The 20490-nt window shown below is 44.5% G+C and overlaps 1 protein-coding gene and 1 pseudogene across 1 annotated transcript; both read left to right on the top strand.

Annotated features, from left to right (window-relative positions):
* The first annotated feature begins 922 nt into the window (after positions 1-922).
* Positions 923-8651, top strand: LOC124701172 (ABC transporter G family member 22-like). Its single transcript, XM_047233224.1, has 9 exons — positions 923-1450; positions 1528-1745; positions 5047-5202; positions 5283-5466; positions 5540-5860; positions 5948-6235; positions 6357-6641; positions 7939-8046; positions 8207-8651. Exons 1-9 carry the CDS (start codon positions 938-940, stop codon positions 8426-8428), a joined length of 2295 nt encoding a protein of 764 aa, XP_047089180.1. The 5' UTR covers positions 923-937; the 3' UTR covers positions 8429-8651.
* Positions 8652-15842: 7191 nt separating this feature from the next.
* On the top strand, positions 15843-20309 carry LOC124694299 (annotated as a pseudogene).
* The last annotated feature ends 181 nt before the right edge of the window (positions 20310-20490 follow it).

Raw genomic sequence — 20490 nt, 5'->3', positions numbered from 1 at the left:
ATCTTATCCGTGAGATGTGTTAAATATGAAAACCCCTCGCGCGAGAGATGGCCGTCAGGACTCAGGAGTGGAGATGTGAAAAAAGGTAGATGATGTTCTGCAAAACAGGAATGGACTTAAGATTGGAGGTGAGAGGATCTTTTTGTAACGTTGCTGGCACGAATCTCCAACAAACTAATGGTGAGGATTAGACCGGGGGGGCATTACATCAGATTATGCATTTCTCTTATTTACATAGCAGCGGGAGCACACCAGACTCTGTCAGCCCGGATGAGCCCGTGAAGCTCCGGCAGCCCTGCTGTCCAATAGGCCAATCCATTGTCGCTGGTTCTCACATTAATAATCGCGCTGGCGTGATTACGGAAAGCAGAAAGGGGCGTGTACGTACGTCGACTCCGACGCTGGGGCAAGATCGATCGATCTGCAACTGTTCAATGCTGTAGTACTTCTCCTAGCTTAGCTAGTTGAGTCGTGAGGTCAGCTGGCACGTCATGCCTGCGTCCACGTTAACAGCCGATCCATCGAATCAAAAGGCAGGCACACGAGGATTGGCTTGGATGGGGGAAGGCGACGGGTGATGGATCCCTGTCGCGCGGCGCCTCCAGCTAGCTAGCTAACCGATGGGGGCGCGCGCGCGGTGCCCTGGGCGATACGGCGTCGAGCGCGAGGCGGGGACATGTGTGGAAGGCGGCAGCCCGGCCGCGCCCAGCCACACCCCTACTTTCCAGCGCCATCAATGCGCGGCGCTACGCTGGCACGCCCCCGCCCCTCCGTCGCCTCCGCACGTCGTCCTCACTCACCTAGCTGGTCGCTCGCGCTCGCGCCTGCGCCTACGTATATATCACCACGAGCTCGCGTAAAAGCTACCGCTGTAGCTGCGTACACGCCCCCGGTACGTACGTGCGACGTGCTGGCGAGGTAGTCAGGTGATCCCTCCATGGACTCGACGACGATGGAGCGGCCGATGATGGACGTCGGCGCGGGCGGGACGATCGGGCGGACGAGGTCGGAACAGCTGCCTCCAATGGCGCCGGCATCCACGCAGTCGCTGAGCCGCACGGCGTCGGCGGAGACGGTGCTGAGCACGGCGGACATGGCGAGCCTGTCGCGCAAGTCCAGTTTCGGCAAGCGGTCCGTGTCGGGCGGCAGCGGCGCCGGCGGGGGCAGCCACGGGCGCAGCCACATCCGCAAGTCCCGGAGCGCGCAGCTGAAGCTGGACATGGAGGACCTGGTGAGCAGCGGCGCCGCCCTCAGCCGCGCATCCAGCGCCAGCCTCGGCTTCTCCTTCACCTTCACCGGCTTCACCCCGCCGCCCCAGCACGGGTTCAACGGCTCCTCCGCCGACCTCGCGCCATTCAGCGACGACGACGTCGACCTCGAGGCCAACGCCGCCGCCACGCAACGCCGCAAGAACCTCATGGCCGAGCCAACCTTGCCCATATACCTCAAGGTACGTAAATACATACTCCTCCTTTACAAGCAGCGAAACACTTGCAGTTGCAGGCATAATCATAGGCATGCATGCAGTTCGCGGAGGTGAAGTACAAGGTGGTGGTGAAGGGCGTGGAGAGGGAGATCCTCAGCGGGATATCGGGCTCGGCGTGCCCCGGCGAGGTGCTGGCGCTGATGGGCCCCTCCGGCAGCGGCAAGACCACGCTGCTCAGCATGCTCGGCGGCAGGGCCGCCGCCGACGACGGCTGCATCTCCTACAACGACGAGCCCTTCGGCAAGTCCCTCAAGCGCAGGTAACTCGACTACTACACCTAGCTAGTTGACCTACCCACTACACAGCGTGGACCATGCATGCATGTACCCCTTGCAGGATTAGCTTGGAGGAGTGCCTTAACTAATTACAGAATCTGGATCAAAGTTACTGTAACCAAATAGGTCTGCGTCCTGAAGAGTTGGTGTCGCGTGGATTAACTGTAGCTGTCGTCAAGTTAAGTCGGCCGCGCATGCATGGGAGGTGCGTGATGAGGTGTTGCTTTGCAGCTACAGGTGTAGCCCATGCATGCATTGCCGTGCCCCTGTCGATCAGATACTGAAGGAGGGCTTAGCTAGGCATGGCTCACGGTTTTTTAGATCAAACATGGCTCACGGTTATCCTGCTAATCCTTATCCGTTCATAGTTTCATGCATGGCCTTTGGTTTTTTTCCCTAGCTTGGCGGCAAGATAAATGGTAAGTGTCCTACGGAAAGAGTGTAGCTCGAGCTACATGGCTCTTTAAAAAAAATGAATTCAACATTTTAAAGTTTCAAAATATTCTAGAAAAATTTCTAGATGTCTCCAATGATATATTCTACCAGTGTGTAGAATCTTAGGATGAAATACGTTGTATTGTAGGCTACACAAAAATAAAAATTTAACAAATATTGGAAGTTTCAAATTTTGTACTCTTCACTACTTCATATCCACAATTAAGCTATCCCAAAATATTGAGTCTTTCATATTAATTTTTTGCTCGATGATAAAGTACATCATTGTGTATCTCTAGAATGTTTCCATTTTTTTTGAAACTATGAAATGCTATTTTTGATTCTTTTTTTTTTGAAAAAATAGGCTCCATGTAGCCCACTCCAAAACGGCACACTCAAGTAGCCTAGTGGTATGAACTTGGTGGAATAAGAGCATGTACAATGGTAGATAGGCCATGACTAATCTTAGCCATCCATATCATTTAGAGAAGACAATAACTATAATGTAAACAATGCATTATCTTTTATTACCACCTCTTGCAATCACTGAAAATTAATAAAATTTTAGTAGAAAATTATACTGATAACGGAAAATGGAGAAAATTGTCTTTTCTTATTTTCTAATGAACTATTTTTCATCCCTTTGCTAAAGAAATGTACTTTTTTTAATTCTCTCCTCCAACTCAGGAAATATTTTATATGGTAGCTCTAAAAAAAATACTAACATCACCTCATTCTACATGCCCTAATATATGCTTAATGACCATGGTTAAACTTCTTGCAAGGAGCTAACTCTTCGTATCTTTAATTCGCTCTTTACCTTAATCAGAATTCCGCGGGGCTTCTCCTTGTTTTTTTTTTTTTTGGTTAAGTGAATACTTTTTACCCATCATATGCATGTTTAGTGTTGTCTTTTCTTTGCTAAGTACTCCGTTCTATTCATATTAATTTACTTAATTTTATTTAAATATAAATGTATCTAGTCAATAAGCATGTTTAGATATATTCATACCTAGATAAAGTTAAGTCAATAAATTTGAACCAGAGGGAGTAGGAGAGTGTAAAGGAAATCAGTGGTCACTACCTTACTGTTTGTCTTTCCGTCTGATTAGCGTGACGAGTCTCTTCTACCACGTGGATGCGTGTGAGCTATCCAAATTTGAGAGCCGTCTTTTAGATTTTATTTTGAAAGAACGTTTTTCCAGGGGTAGGATTTTTGGGAGGTGCTATATGTTGACCGGTCGGTGCGAACGGGTGCCGCACATCCTTCCGACCCAGCGGCTATTAATTGAGCCGCGGCAACCATTTTTTCTTTTTTCTGTTTACAATCCTATTTTATAAACCTAACTTTTTTCTGTTTCTTTTTTATGTTTCTAAAATTTCTTCAAAATTTTCTGTATATAGATCTTATAAATGTGCAATTTTATCTTTTAAAAAAATTCGAAAATCATTAGAAATTAATAATTTGTTTAAAATTTAAAAATCGTAAAAAATCAAAATCTATTCGAAAATTTGGAAATTGTTCGAAATTCAAATTCCGAAAATTTGTTCAAAACTCAAAATTTGTTCAAATTTTGAAATTCGTTCAAAACTCAAAAATTGTTCAAACTTCGAAATTCGTTCAAATTTTAAAATTGTTCAAATTTCGAAATACGTTCAACTTTCGAATATGAACAATTTTCAAACTTCAACATTTTTTTAATTTGAAAATTTTCGAAAATTATGTTTGAATAGAAAAATAAAACGATAAAAATAAACACAAAAAAAGAAAACAAAAAAGGAAAAAGAAAACCTAAAAAAAAACCGCAAAAAACCAGCAAAAACTAGAAAAAACAAAAAAAAACCACAACAAACTGAAAAACCAGAGTGATATATGGGCGTGGCCCATGCTCGGGGGAGGATCTACGGCGAACCGTATACATCGACCTGATCAGTGTATATGATTTGCGAGGTTTTTCAGCTAAATACTATATATAGTGGGAAGCTAGTAACAAATAAGAACATGGGCCTTGTTTGGGCCTAATTTGTTGTGGCCTCTCGCCAGCTCCGCGAGCCGGCGGCAGTATACCTGGCCATATGTCGGGCTGGGCCGGGCCTCAGGCCGGGCCAAGGAAAGCTAGTTGCTAAAACATTAGGCCCTGCCTGGCCCGGCCAAATACCCATGATGCCCATCGGGCCGTAGGTCGGGCCATAGTGTTAAATGGATTTTTCAGGCTATCCAGGCCCGGCCCAGCCCGGGTGTCGGGCCAACATTTTTAGGTCTAGGCCCGAGTTTTTCGGGCCGGGCTGCCCATGGCCAGGCATGGGCGACAGGCCTTTCCTGCTCAAACTCCGGCGACACTGCAGTCATCTCTCCGGCATCAGGAAATTCGCCGTGGACTTCCCCTGATGTCTCAATTCTTCGTCTGCTCGTCTTACTGTCTTCATCATGCCATGGCCCTCTCGCAAATTTTGGTTGCCATCGCTACACGGAGTGACGGACCACCCCACTCCCCACATCTCCACCCACCACCATTCACCACAAATGTCAAGTGGACGATCTCTTGGCTGGCTGCTCATCATGGCATAACCGCTGGGATTTAGAGCTTTAGTGAATTATAAGAACTGAGCTATAACCAGTATCTGCTTCTTGGCCGAGTTGTAAGCGCCAAACCCACCTGCCGGGCTGCCTGTAACCTGTTCGGCAGAATTCCTTAGCTGCATAGTTCTCCGGTTTCTGGTACTCGTGGGCATTGTTTGTTGAAGAATTAGGATCAATTAAGCTAGCTATAAGTAGGCCTGAATGAGTCTTGGATTGTGAAGCCATTGCCGTTCCATTGATGTATAATTGGATTTATACTCGGCTTGCAGGATTGGATTTGTGACTCAAGACGATGTTCTCTTTACTCATCTTACTGTAAGGGAGACACTGACTTATGCAGCATTACTCCGTCTCCCAAGAACAATGACAAGGGAGCAAAAGAAAGAACGAGCACTGGACATCATATATGAACTGGGCCTCGAGAGGTATACCTCATGTTCTTTGGTTTATGCATGTCACCTTTTCTCACAAGGTACCTTATTTAATCATGTGAGCGTGTCTAAAGGTGCCAGGACACGATGATTGGAGGGTCTTTTGTGCGTGGGGTTTCTGGAGGTGAAAGGAAAAGAGTTTGCATTGGAAATGAGATTATAATCAATCCATCCTTGCTTTTACTCGATGAGCCGACATCTGGGCTCGATTCAACTACAGCACTTAGGATCATTCAACTTCTACATGACATAGCTGAGGTACAGAGGAAGTAAATACACATTATCGGTCCTTCAGTTCAGTTGAACTTTAATTTCAGTTGACTTGCTGCAGACTGGGAAGACGGTGATCACCACGATCCATCAGCCATCCAGCAGGCTATTTAATAAGTTTGACAAGCTTATCCTCCTAGGCAGAGGAAGTTTGCTCTACTTTGGGAAGACATCTGAAGCCATGCCCTACTTTCAGTCCATCGGATGCAGCCCTCTGATCGCAATGAACCCAGCAGAGTTTCTACTGGATCTCGCCAATGGCAACACTAATGATGTTTCTGTTCCTTCTGAATTAGATGACAAGGTACACATGGAAAATCAGAATCCGCAGGATACTGATTCCAAGATTGACTTCAGGCCATCAGCACAAGATGTTCATGAGGTGAAGACATGAAATCAATGTGCTGGTGTTATGATTAACATATTGGTTTTAGATTTGTATATGAATAATTTATGTGGTTTCGTGCAGTATCTTGTTGACTCCTACGAGAGTAGAGTGGCATATAAGGAGAAGAAGAAGCTTCTAGCACCACTTCCGATCAGTGATGATATGAAGGCAACAATAACATCTTCGAAACGAGAATGGGGCACAAACTGGTGCCAACAATATTCCATCCTCTTCTGTAGAGGTCTCAAAGAAAGACGGCATGATTATTTGAGCTGGATGAGAATCACCCAGGTCATAGCTACATCAATTATCTTAGGTTTACTCTGGTGGCACTCTGATCCCACCACACCAAAAGGTTTACAAGATCAGGTATATGCACACAACAAAGTATTCGATACATGTAACTAATAATTAAATTGGTCAATGCAATACTCCTACTACTAATTTATTATATGTACCATCATAAGACACTACCATCTCGTCTATGCAGGCGGGCTTACTGTTTTTCATAGCTGTGTTTTGGGGTTTCTTTCCTGTGTTTACTGCCATCTTCACATTCCCTCAAGAGAGGGCAATGTTGAACAAGGAGCGTGCAGTTGACATGTACAAGCTCAGCGCATACTTCTTGGCCAGAACGACAAGTGACCTGCCACTAGATCTTTTCCTCCCAGTGATATTTATGGTGATTGTCTACTTCATGGCAGGCCTCAAAGCAAGTGCCAGTCATTTCTTTCTTAGCATGTTGACCGTCTTTCTCAGCATCATTGCTGCTCAGGTATGGCAGTCAAGACTAGTACAATTTATGATACAATCAATACCCATTGCCATCCCTTATTTTTCTGTTTGTGAACTAAGTAAACATACATATGCCATGGAATAGCTGCATATTTAATATTCCGGAATATCTACATATGCCGTACATGCACTAGTTACAAGGGACTTGATTTTGGATGGATAAAGCAGAATACACACTTACACATTGAATTTATGTTAAATAAATAACAAGGTTTTTTCTCCTGGAATAATTGATGGCGAGTGATTTTTTCCTAGAAAGAATTGTTAGTACTGGAATTGGATCTGGTGAATTTTGTCACACAGTTTACCAGTCCATCATTTCATCGCATGTGTTACTTATTAGTAAGAAAATATGTTGCCTAATCTACATGGTAATATCAAGGAAAAAATAGCGCGCTAAACAAAATAGCGTGGCCTTCCAAAATACGCTATGAAGATTATAACGTGCTAATAGCGCGCTATTTTACAAAATAGCGTTTAACAAAAAAATAAAAAATAACAAATATAGTATGTATACTAAGGATTTCACCGGCTCAAAAATTATCCACATCACAACGATCAACAAATTAAATTGACAAAGTCCTGATCGCACTGAAAGATAAAGATTTGTCAGTCTAACAAGTAGACAAGTGGACAAGTAGATAACTAATTAATCTGACACATGCAAACAATTAAAGAGCCAACTACATAGCAGAAGTAGTAATTAATTAATATGAGATGAACTAGATGGATAATGTATTCGGTCATCATCTGATTCATAAGAAGAACCACATATTGCAGCTCATCATAATGAAAAACTAGAAGTAACTTCTTCTTAGGCATATTGCATCAGTAGCAGCTCTTACTCGTTGTGATGTTGATTTTTCTTCTTCAACATGTACGCGTCGTGTGAGGAGGAGTGGGAATTGTCGATGTGCTTCTGTGGTTTCCAACGGGTTGAATGACTACGGTTAGAATGGGAATTTAGGAAGCTCGTGGGCCAAAAGATACAAAATATCTAGTCGGCTGCTCGACCTATAAGAAATAGCACCTCTACACCCTATAAAAATAGCGCCGCTATAACGCTACGAAAAATAGCACGCATAGCGCCACTAATAGCGTGATTAGCGTCATAGCGAGCCAAATATGCATGGCTTAGCGTTCACTTTCCAAATACGCTATAGCGCCGCTATAGCGCCGAAATAGCGCGCTATTTTTTTCATTGCTAATATTAGAGCATATTTCAAAGGCATTAAAATTGACTGGAATCTATTGCTCAAGAAGGAATTTATATGCAGGGACTAGGACTGGCAATTGGAGCTACCTTGTTGGATATCAAGAAGGCAACAACTCTAGCTTCAGTCACAGTCATGACATTTATGCTAGCAGGAGGGTTCTTTGTAAAGGTGAGGAAGCACCGTCACTCACTAACTGATAAAGGATGAATTACTATTCCTATTATGGAAGGGACAAATCTGAATTATTACTTCTTCCACTAACATATTATTGACCAGTGTATGGCTTGGGTCATTAACTTGTTGCCCTTCTTTCCCCTCTGATCTCCAGAGAGTTCCACCATTCATATCCTGGCTCCGCTACCTATCCTTCAACTACCACACGTACAGACTGCTGCTGAAGGTGCAGTACGATCCTGTACCGGACATCCTGATGACCTCTGTACCTCTGGATAACGGCGTGACAGAAGTCGGAGCCCTAGTTGCGATGATCGTCGGGTACCGGGTGCTGGCATACCTGTCCCTCAGGCGAGTGAAGGCTTCAAACAGCTAGCGGTCAAGTGAACTGGAGACGGCAGGGCTGCAAGACTTAGCACTCGTAGTTCTTATTGTCTGTTTTGATTGCATGTAGGGAAGCCTGTGTTATATTTGCGCCACAAAAAGATGGATCTTTTTTCTCACCGTTCTGTCTGCTACGTTCAGAGCGCAACAAATGTACTCTCTATTGCTAGTTAACTCATGGAATCATGTGAACCCTGAGCAACAAATAGTAGCAACACCTAGCCAAAAACTGTCTCATGCAAGGTTTGGCAGTACATGTTTTAAGTGATTATTAGACATTGACAGGCTGACAGCCAAAGCTAGACTGCATCTGCGCCGTTGAAACAGACATGTTTTTTCAAATGCAGGATTTTTCCTGGTTACTGCAATAATTGAAGGAAACTGCGCCAAACACGGGACTAAACGGTTTTTCTCTGAATCTATTCAGGCTTTAAAAATTACTGCATAATTTAAGATGAATTCCATTGCATCGACTCTAATGTCGCTTTCAGATTTTATTGTTAAGCATATATTGCTGAACTTGGTAAACTACATGGATATGAAATTAGCATGTAAACATCTACATCATACTTACATTGTAAATTAGCATATAAAGATCTATATTAGATTTACATTATATTGTTCAAAGAGAAGGCTAACAGACATCAAGACATACAAATAGATGCACCATAACCATGTAAATCTGCGTGATCCTATACTCAGACCAGACCATGACTGTATACAAAAAAGTGAAAAACTTGTAGATCGAATGTAAGTAAACCAATAGAACTACCGTAGTATCATTCAAGATCTTCCGTAATGATTTCAGTGGCCCGTGCAATGTCTATCTTATTTCTTATATACTGCTCATAAGACTTTGGCTTATTAACCTGAAAAAGAAAATGAACTTCATTTGGTGTCCATATCTTTCAATAAGCATGCGTGCAGATACGATTTTACAAATTACAGTACCAGCTTTTTAATGGCCTCTGCAATCAATTCCCGAGCTTCTTCCTCTTCAACCGGGCAGACAAGAAATCACATATCAGAACATATTGCAATGGATTCCACTTGAATGTCACATACAAAGAGTGAAGAAAGTACTTACTTCCGAGCTCCGAGGTAATGCCTGCCGTGCAGGTATGGTACTGGAGGAAGATGAAAAGAGATAAGCATATACGCACAGAGGAATAGAGGATAGTAAGTTACAACATCACATTATATTTTTTTCGATAAAGGATGCTTTATTACTTTGAAAAGCAATTACATCCAGCTTCTGCATAACCAGGATGCACACAACCGTTTCGAAGCGATGAATCATATAACACCATAACGTCTAAGGTGTGGGTGGTGTTTCAATCCGTAGACTATGCTGCCACCCATGTAGGGAAAAAGTATCCCTCGCCGTAGCCTCCAACCGTGTACACCTCCGTAAATAGGTATCGGTTCTCCACTCGCTGAGGAGGTAACCACAAACGGAGAATATCTGTACATCTGTACATGACCTGCAACAAGGAGCAATTTTTTTTTTTTGAGAAACACAGTACAAACGCAGACACTCACATACACGCGCATACACTCACCCCTATGAACGCACACACGCACACCCTACCCCTATGAGCACCTCTGTAAGACTGAGCCGGCGGATTGGATCTTGAAATTGACGAAGTCACCACGAGCGCTCGCGTCGACGGGAACGTCGCTCCCATCGAATGAATATTTCGCCTTTATGAGACACACAGATGTCAAACCTGGGGTTTGAACTCTGGTGGGCTGGGGGTACAACCACCCTCCTAACCACCCAACCTCAGGTTGGTTCTCAACAAGGAGCAATTTTTATCGTTAAAAATCTTGTCATTTCTACTTAGTCAAAACCTATTCATATGAAACTCTTCCGAACACACATTATATATCTTTGAACCAAAACAACCCACCTCATTTTCCATCGCCTTCACGGAGTCAGCAAACTCCAGTGCTTGTTTCATTCTATCTTGGCGTAACGAAAACCTGTTCATATTATAAACCTCCTTCAGAGCATCTCTGAAACTCTTCCGAACATCATTCAAGGGAAGTGCCATGTATCTCTTGCTAGGCATGTACAATGTTTGTAAAAACGATGAACAACCATCGGATTGATTAGTTGATCAGAAGACTTGTGTACAGTCGGGGACTTCCAGCTGCGTGAGGAGTCCGGCGACCTTGGCACGGCCACCGATGACGAGGAAGACGACGACGACACGCCTCCAGCAGTGAAGGAGGCGTTCTTACCGCAGGACTACGACAATGATGATATTATTGCAAGGGCTAAGAGTATGGGGGTTTCTATGGATCTGCTAGTCTAATTTTAAATAATGAATTCCAGCGGTCTATGACAATTTTAAAAAATAATGAAAATCATGAAAGTATGCCTAGCTGTTTAATTGTTAAGAAAGCTTCAAACTTGTGTGAAGACTTGATTGATGAAGAAAATATGTTGGATGATGATATAGCAATTGATTTACCGGTTGAGGTAAAAGCTATTAAGAAGAGAAATAAAAAGAAATCGCTTGATAAAGCACCGCTTCGTAGGAGCACGCGAACTAGATTTAAAAAATATTTTCTTAGATGGAGGGTTTGAGAGGTTTATCTTGGAATAGTGAGGGGTTTCGGGATCCTGGGAAGCATCTGTTTGTAAAAGAGGCTATTCGGGAATATCAGTTAGACTTCATTGCGTTGTTGGAGACGGGTAGATCGAACTTTTCTAATTCATCTCTGGGCTGTCGGGAGATGTTGAGTTTGTTTGGTTCTGTTTGCCTCCGATTGGTCGTTCAGGGGGGATTCTTGTTGGGATCAATGCTTCAACCCTTCAAATTAAAAGGGTGGAGAATGGGGACTTTTGTGTCAAGATTCATGACCGTTCAAAACATGATGGGTTTGAATGGATTTTAGTATCTGTGTATGGGGCGGCGCAAGATACACGAAAACCCGAGTTCTTGTCTGAATTGGTTCGGTTATGTGATACTGAAAATTTACCTATTCTTGTGGCGGGCGATTTTAACATTTTACGAAAACCCGAGGAGAAGAGTTCTGATAATTTTAATCCTAGGTGGCCCTTTATGTTTAATGCAATTATTGAAAGTCTTAATCTTCGGGAGATCGTCTTATCTGGTCGCCAATATACATGGGCTAATAGACGAGTCATTCCACATATGAAAAGTTGGATCGAGTGCTAGCAAGTGTGGAGTGGGAACAAAAATTTCCACTAGTGTCGGTTAGAGCTTTATCTCGCTCCGGGTCAGACCATACTCCTTTGTTGATTGATTCAGGAAGTAAGGCTCATCGGGGGAATACGGCTCGTTTCTCGTTTGAACTATCTTGGTTTGAGCAAGAGGGTTTTGATGAGTTGGTTGCAAATGAATGGGCGGCTGGTCCAATTGGCAAAACGCCTATGGAAACTTGGCAGAACAAAATTAGGCATTTACGAAAAATTTTGCGGGGTTGGGCAAAAAATCTGAGTGGAAAGTATAAAAAAAGAAAAGGAACGTTTGTTAATGTTAATCGACTTTCTAGATATCAAAGCCGAAACTTTCCCCCTAACTGAGAGGGAAAGGCTGGATTTAAAACAAGCGAATGATCAACTGAATAAAATTCGACGAGATGAAGAGATTAAATGGGCACAGAGGGCTAAAGTTAAACACATACAGGAGGGAGGTAACAATACAAAGTACTTCCATTTGATTGCAAATGGCAAACATAGGAAGAAAAAAAATCTTTCAATTAGAGAAAGAAGAAGGCACCATTGTCGGTGACGATAACTTGAAAGTTTACATTACAGAATATTATAAGAAACTCTTTGGGCCACCTGAAGACAACTTTTTTGAAATGATAGAAGAGCGTAATGATGATATCCCCCAATTGACTGAGGAAGAGAATGCCCTTTTAACGGCTAATTTCACTGAGGAGGAAGTCTTTGAAGCCATAGCTCAAATGGAACACAACAAATCACCGGGCCCTGATGGATTCCCTGCGGAGTTTTATCAGCGGTTTTGGGAAGTAATTAAAAAAGATCTAATGGCCATGTTTGGACACTTTCAGGGGTTTTCCTCTATTCAAGCTAAATTTTGGGATCATAACATTGCTACCGAAAAAAGATAATGCGGTACAGATCCAGCAATATAGGCCTATGTGTCTGCTTAATGTGAGCTTCAAAATATTCACTAAGGTGTCTACCAATCGAGTGTCGGTAGTGGCGCATAAGGTAGTAAAACCTACTCAGACGGCGTTCATGCCAGGGAGACATATTTTGGAAGGAGTGGTGGTTTTACATGAAACAATTCATGAATTACATCATAAAAAGATGGATGGGGTTCTGTTTAAAATCGACTTCGAGAAGGCATATGATAAGGTGAAATGGCCTTTTCTTCAACAAGTCTTGCGAATGAAGGGCTTTGATCCAGTTTGGTGTGATCGTATTAAAAAAATTGTACAAGGGGGTAGTGTAGGGATAAAAGTTAATGATGATATTGGCCACAATTTTCAGACTAAAAAGGGGCTGAGGCAAGGGGATCCGTTATCTCCAATTCTATTCAACATTGTAGCTGATATGTTAGCTATTTTGATTGGGCGGGCCAAAGATGCTGGTCATGTGGGGAGTCTTATTCCACATTTGGTCGAGGGGGGTGTGTCGGTACTACAGTACGCCGATGACACTATTATTTTTATGGAACATGATTTAGAAAAAGCGGTTAATATGAAGCTCATTCTTTGTATCTTTGAGCAGCTATCGGGGTTGAAAATAAATTTTCATAAGAGTGAATTATTCTGTTTCGGCAAAGCATCGGAAATGGAACACCATTATAAAGATATTTTCGGGTGTGCATCCGGATCTTTACCGATTAGATATCTTGGTATTCCTATTCACCATAGAATGCTCCGTAATTCTGAATGGAATCCCGTGGAGAATAGATTTGCTACAAAATTAGGCTGCTGGCGGAGTAAAATGTTATCATATGGGGATCGTCTTATTCTTATTAACTCCGTTCTTACTAGCCTGCCATGTTCATGCTATCTTTTTTAGATATCCCTAAAGGTGTGAGGAAGAGGCTTGATTTCTATCGATCTCGTTTTTTTTTTGGCAATCTGATGAACACAAAAATAAATATAGATTATCAAGATGGAATATTATTTGTAGACCAAAGGATCAAGGGGGCCTAGGGATCGAGGTTCTTGAATTGAAAAATAAATGTTTGTTAAGTAAATGGTTATTCAAATTATTATCGGAAGAAGGAGTTTGGCAGCAGTTGTTGCATAACAAATATATTAAAAATAAAACGTTGGCTCAGGTGGAGGGGAAACCTACTGACTCACCATTTTGGAAGGGGCTAATGGGAGTAAAAGACGAGTTCTTTAAGAGGGGTAAATTTAAAGTTGGGAATGGGATGACGGTTCGGTTTTGGGAGGATGTCTGGTTGGGCGAAGTGTCATTAGCTCAACAATATCCATCTCTTTATAATATTGTCCAACGGAAAAATGTGTTGGTATCTACGGTGTTTAATCAATCCCCTATTAATATTGATTTTAGGAGATATCTTAATGAACATAAGTGGAATTTGTGGATACACTTATGTGAACGACTAATGATGGTACAACTAAATAATGATAAAGACCAGTTTGTATGGAAGTTAACAGTCGGGTTTATTTTCAGTTAAATCCATGTACCTTGACCTTATGAATGGCCATACTAGATTTCTGAGAAAATACCTTTGGAAGATTAAAATACCCCTCAAGATAAAGATATTTATGTGGTTTCTTAGTAATAAAGTGTTGCTTACTAAGGATAATCTAATTAAGAGGAAGTGGACGGGTAATCAAAAGTGTTGTTTCTGTGATAATAATGAGACCATTGATCACTTGTTTCTATCTTGTCCATTTGCGAAATTAATCTGGAGAATGGTATATTTTGCTTATAACATTCCCCCCTACTAATATTACGAATATGTTTGGTAATTGGTTAAATGGAGTGAAAAAGAATGATAAGGAACATATTCATATTGGAATCTCAGCGATTTGTTGGTCTATATGGACAAGTAGAAATGATATTGTGTTTAATAAACAAAAGGGAACCAATTTTTTGCAGGTTATTATTCGTGCGGTGCATTGGATCCAACTTTGGGCGTATCTTCTCCCGGAGGACCAGCGGGATACTATGGCTATTGGATGCAACCGAATCTTGACGGTCGCACGGGATTGCGGGATTGCTATTTCCAGGCTACTGAATGGCGGCACACTAGAAGGATTGAAGATTGAAGATGGATAGATTTTGTTTGCTGTTCATCTTTGTGTGGTTGTTTATTGTTACAGCCTTAGCTTTCATGTGATTGTAATAAGTATACTCTTTTGAACTTCTTTTTTTTTATAAAAATATGGCTGTGTGCATCTGTTGATGCAGAGGCCGGAGCGATGCTCTCATATCGATTTTTTTTTTTTGATTAGCAAGCTGGCTGACACTCTCTTTAAAATGTCAATCTATATGCACCAATGACGGATGTTGGTGAGACCGAAGTGGTGAGACCGAAGGATAGAGATCTGCTGGACACGGCGATAGGAAAGATCAGGCATCTTATATTTGTTTTCATTGTGTATCTCAGTATCTGGTTTAGATTTCTGCTCTAGTCATTGATGTGGGTGTTCGAGCTGGGTTCGGGTGTGACCTTAGAACTGTTTCTCTGTGTATACTTATGCTGCGGAAAGACAAGGCAAAACTAAAAAAACAAGTGAGAGACAAGGCGAAACTAAAAAACTCTCTTTCCGGGCCGCTCGCGCGAGCTACCTAATGTCACAACTGTATCGATGGTATAGCGTTCCTGGATACGTTGTGACAAGCAGAAGCAGGAGTTGGGCCGGATTAGTGTTGGGCCGTGCGGTATCATTGGTGTGGGGTGGAGGTGTCAATATAAACCTCTGTAACCAGAACTGTGAGACTATGGATTGATTGATTGCGTCAACGCTATTCTCGCCTTGTGGTTCTCTCTACCATCTCCTGCTTGCTCCTCTCACCCCGTCTCTATCTCAGATCCACAAATCCTACCCGGGGTGTGACAATTTGGTATTCAGAGCCACAAATTCCTGCGAAATTTTTGTTCGGCCGGTTGCGCTCGCGATCCGCTCGGCGTTGATCCGTAAATCCGAGCAAAATGTGGGAATCACCTCGGTGAATCCCGCAAAATCCTGCGCTCGGTACGATCCGTTTGGCGAGAGCAGCAACGGCGCCCGCGAAGAGTTCTGCGCAGATGCAGCAGGTGCTCATGGCGCTGGAAGCAAGAGGAGCGGAGACGAAGGCCCTCCTGGATCAGATCCTCAGGCGGCTGGACGATGGGGCGGCACTGGGGAGCAAGCGACACGACGAGCAGGCCGCCTTCAATGCTCGGATCTCTTAGGATCTCCAAGTCATGCGTAAGCAAATCGACCTTACTCAAGCCGATGTGGACGAGGCGCGCCATGCCGCGTCCACCGCGAATCTGCCGGCGGCATCGCAAGCGGCGGGGGCGGGGGAAGCTCGTGCCGCGGCCGCGGCGTTCGTCGCATCGGGAATGGGGGTGGCTGGTTACCCGCGCCTTGCCAACGACGGAGCACCGCTCATCCCCAATGTGCCTGATGCCCAGCTCCAACACCCGCAACATGTTCGACAGAATCGCGCCACGATTCCATTCGAGGATCGAGAGGCGTTTGTCAAGCCGCCCAAGCACGATTTTCTAAGGTTTGATGGGGAGTTGCCCAATTTATGGTTGGATCGATGTGCATCATATTTTGAGCTGTACAGGACGACGATGCAGAGTTGGGTCACCACGGCGTCCCTCTACTTGGATGGCCGAGCAGCTCTGTGGTGGCAAGCAGTTCGTCAGCAAGGACGCTCTCTCACTTGGGATGCTTTTGGTCGTGCCCTACAGGAAGAATTTGGATCAGACGAATTCGAAGTGCAGATGCACCAACTACTGCAGCTTCGTCAGTTAGGAACAGTGGCGGAGTATCGCTTGCAGTTTGAGAAGTACATGTACCATCTGCTTGCCTTGGATCCATCTCTAAGCATCAAATTCTTTGTCACTTAGTTTATGCTTGGACTGAAGCCTGAGTTACGGGCATTCGTTCATGCTCAGACACCAACCAGTATCACCAGGTCCACGGTGTTAGCACGAATTCAGGAGGAGGAAATGGAGGCTGCCAGACCAAGACAACGACCAGCTCCAGCGGGTCGTCCTCCACCACCGCCCATGGTACCGCGAGGGAATGCACCACCACGCGCAGGCGGCGATGATTTTGGTCGAGAGCGATAGCTTCGCGATTTCCGGCGCGCTAACAACTTGTGCTTCAAGTGCGGCGACAAACATTCCAGGGAACATCAGTGCAAACAACCGATGCAGCTCTTGACAATTCAGGTGGGCGAATATGGCGAATGTCTGTCCGATGAAGCTGTACATGCATTGGAACTGTTGGATGAGCCAGGGGATCAACCAGTTTGTTGTATGCTGTCAGCTCATGCTCTCATAGGTCAAGAGGCACCAGCGGCTCTGAAACTGCCTGTCACTATTGGGAATCAGGTGATGCTGTTGCTAGTGGATTCAGGCAGCTCACATAGTTTCATCAACAAGAACTTTGTCGATAGCATTGGGTTACAGACAGTGCCTATTCCAGCAGTACCACTTAAATTGGCGAATGGTCAGTTGGTGCATTGTGATCAGTTAGTACCTCAGTTATCTTGGACTTGCCAGCGGACTTCCTTTGCCACGGATTTGCGTGTTCTGGAGTTGGGGGCGTATGATGGGGTGCTGGGAAAGGACTGGTTGGATCAGTTTAGCCCTATGACCTGTGATTGGAAGGGCAATGCCATATCCTTTCTGCATCAGGGAAAGGAGGTCACACTCCAAGGACTGACGGCTGGTGCTCAACAGATAGTGCTGCAAGTGGACTGGGATGCGGTGCTGTTATTGCAGGCTACTAATGACATTCTCGCGGTGGCAGTGTTGGATACTTTCTCGGGATCATGCAATTCTTCCTCGCATCCACCAACTGTTACTGCTGTCTTAGCTAAATTTACTGATGTTTTCGCTGAACCCCAGGGTTTACCACCACATCGTCAGTATGATCATGCTATCACCTTAGAAGAAGGCGCACAACCACCAAACACGAAGCCGTATCATTATTCTCCGATGCAGAAGGATGAGATCAAACGACAGGTTTAGGAAATGATTCGTTCCGGCTTAATCACGCACAGTATGAGCCCCTATGCTGCTCCGGTGCTGTTGGTGAAAAAGAAAGATGGCAGTTGGCGTTTCTACATTGACTATCGGCGCTTGAATTTGGTAACAGTGAAGAACAAGTTTCCCTTGCCAATCGTGGATGAGCTGTTGGATGAATTGGCGGGTGCAGCGTATTTCTCCAAGTTGGATCTCCGTGCCGGCTATCATCAGATTCGAATGCGGGAGGCAGATGAAGAGAAGACGGCTTTCAAAACACATCATGGACACTTCCAATTTCATGTCATGCCATTCGGACTGACGAACACGCCGGCGACATTTCAGTGTCTCATGAATACCATTTTTGCTGCATTCACTCGGAAATTTGTGATTGTCTTCTTGGACGACATCCTGGTCTACAGCAAGTCGTTGGATGAACATCATCAACACTTGAGACAAGTGCTTAAGTTGTTAAGAGACAACCAGTTATATGCCAAGGAATCAAAGTGCTCTTTTGCGCAGAACAACATTGAGTATCTCAGTCACATTATTTCTAAGGAAGGGGCGTCTACGGACAGTGAGAAAACAAAGGCAATGCAGGACTGGCCCATACCAACTACTGCAACGGAATTGCGAGGGTTTCTAGGCCTCACGGGGTATTACCGTAAGTTTGTGAAGAATTATGGCATTGTTGCAAACCTCTTATGATGTTACTGACAAAAAAGGATTCAGTTGGAATGATCAAGCACAGGCAGCTTTCGATCAATTGAAGGAATCCATGGTGAACACTCCGGTTTTGTCTCTGCCCAATTTCGATAAACCCTTCTCCATTGAGACCGATGCATGTGCTACGGGCGTTGGAGCAGTGCTTGTCCAGGAAGGGCACCCAGTGGCTTATTTCAGCAAGGCTTTGGGCATCCGCAACCAGCAACTGTCGACCTATGAGAAAGAGTTTCTGGCGGTTAAGATGGTAGTGGATAAGTGGCGTGCATACTTGCAGCGTGGTCCTTTTGTGATTCTCACTGATCATAAAAGTCTATGCCATCTGGGGATCAATAATTGGACACAGATTTGCAGAGGAAAGCGATGTCAAAGCTGGTGGGACTGCAGTTTTGTTTTCAGTACAAACGAGGTGTGGAGAATGGTGCTGCGGACGCCTTGTCACGCGTGGGCCATTTGCTGACAGCAAATGCTTTGTCTATCTGTCAGCCACAATGGTTGATCGAGGTAACTAACTCGTATGAGACAGATAGTCATGCACAAGACTTGTTGGCCAAGCTAGCCATTCTATCACCAGATGAAGCGGGATTTTCGCTAAACAAGGGCTTGATTCGTCTTCACGATCGTATTTGGATCGGCGCTAATACAGCTCTGCAAACCAAGCTCATCAGTGTGTTTCATCAGAGTGCAGTCGGAGGACATTCAGGAACGGCAGCCACTTACCAGCGGATCAAGAAGTTGTTTGCTTGGATTGGTCTCAAAACTGCAGTACAGGACTATGTTCGTCAGTGTGAAGTGTGTCAACATCCTAAGCATGAATAGTTGAAGCCCGCAGGTAAACTTCAACCTTTGCCAGTTCCTTTGCAACCGTGGCAGGATATTTCGATGGATTTTGTGGAGGGGTTACCTAAATCAGATGGATTCGAGGTCATTATGGTGGTGGTGAATCGTCTCACTAAGGTGGCTCATTTTGTTCCATTGAAGCATCTGTTCACTGCGATTCAAGTGGCTAAGGCTCTATGGGATAATGTGATCAAGCTACATGGAGTGCCACTGACAATTGTCTCTGATAAGGACAAGATTTTCGCCAGCTCTATTTGGCGAGACATGCTGTCAACCACATGAACTAAACTGTTGTACTCTACAGCGTATCATCCACAAACTGACGGTCAAACGGAGAGAGTCAATCAGTGCCTGGGAATGTATTTGCGGACAGCAGTACATGATTCTCCACGACAGTGGCGCAGCTGGTTACCAGTAGCAGAGTTTTGGTATAATTCCAGTCACCACTCGTCTCTCAACTGTTCACCGTTCAAGGCTCTATACGGGTATGAACCTAATCCGGGCGCTATGATACATTGGGCTGATCAAGCAGTGGAATCCCACGATATGGACTGGATGGCACACACATAGCGCCTTCGTTCACAGCTCCTTTGCGCACAGCTTCGTTTCAAGAAACAGTCCGACAGGAACCGAACTGAACGATCATTCTTGGTGGGAGATCAAGTGCTCCTGAAGCTTCAGCCATACGCGCAAATGTCGGTAGCTAACCGACCATGTCGCAAACTGGCGTACAAGTTCTTTGGTCCCTTTCAGGTGGAGCAACGGGTTGGTGAGTTGGCTTATAAGCTCACATTACCTGACGATGCTCGTATACATCCAGTCTTCCATGTGTCGCAGCTCAAGCCTTTTACTCCTGACTACACGCCGGTGTTTGCTGATCTTCCTCGACCACCTGATCTGGCGGCGGTGGATCTGAAGCCAGAAAGGATCCTTGATCGACGTCTGAAGAAGAAAGGTAATGAGCCGGTGATCCAGCTGAAGGTTCAGTGGTCGACACGACCACCTGAAGAAGCAACTTGGGAGGATGCCGATGTGCTACGTGTTCGCTACCCTGCAGCACCCATCTGGGACGACGCTGCATCTCAACAGGCGGCAATTGTCACAACTGTATCGACGGTATAGCGTTCCTGGATACGTTGTGACAAGCAGAAGCAGGAGTTGGGCCGGATTAGTGTTGGGCCGTGTGGTACCGTTGGTGTGGGGTCGAGGTGTCATTATAAACCTCTGTAACCAGAACTGTGAGACTATCGATTGATTGATTGCATGAGCGCTATTCTCTCCTTCTGGTTCTCTCTCCCATCTC

The sequence above is a fragment of the Lolium rigidum genome, chromosome 3, assembly GCF_022539505.1.
Source record: "Lolium rigidum isolate FL_2022 chromosome 3, APGP_CSIRO_Lrig_0.1, whole genome shotgun sequence".
Lineage (NCBI taxonomy): Eukaryota > Viridiplantae > Streptophyta > Magnoliopsida > Poales > Poaceae > Lolium > Lolium rigidum.
This window is presented reverse-complemented; position numbering and strand designations above follow the sequence as displayed.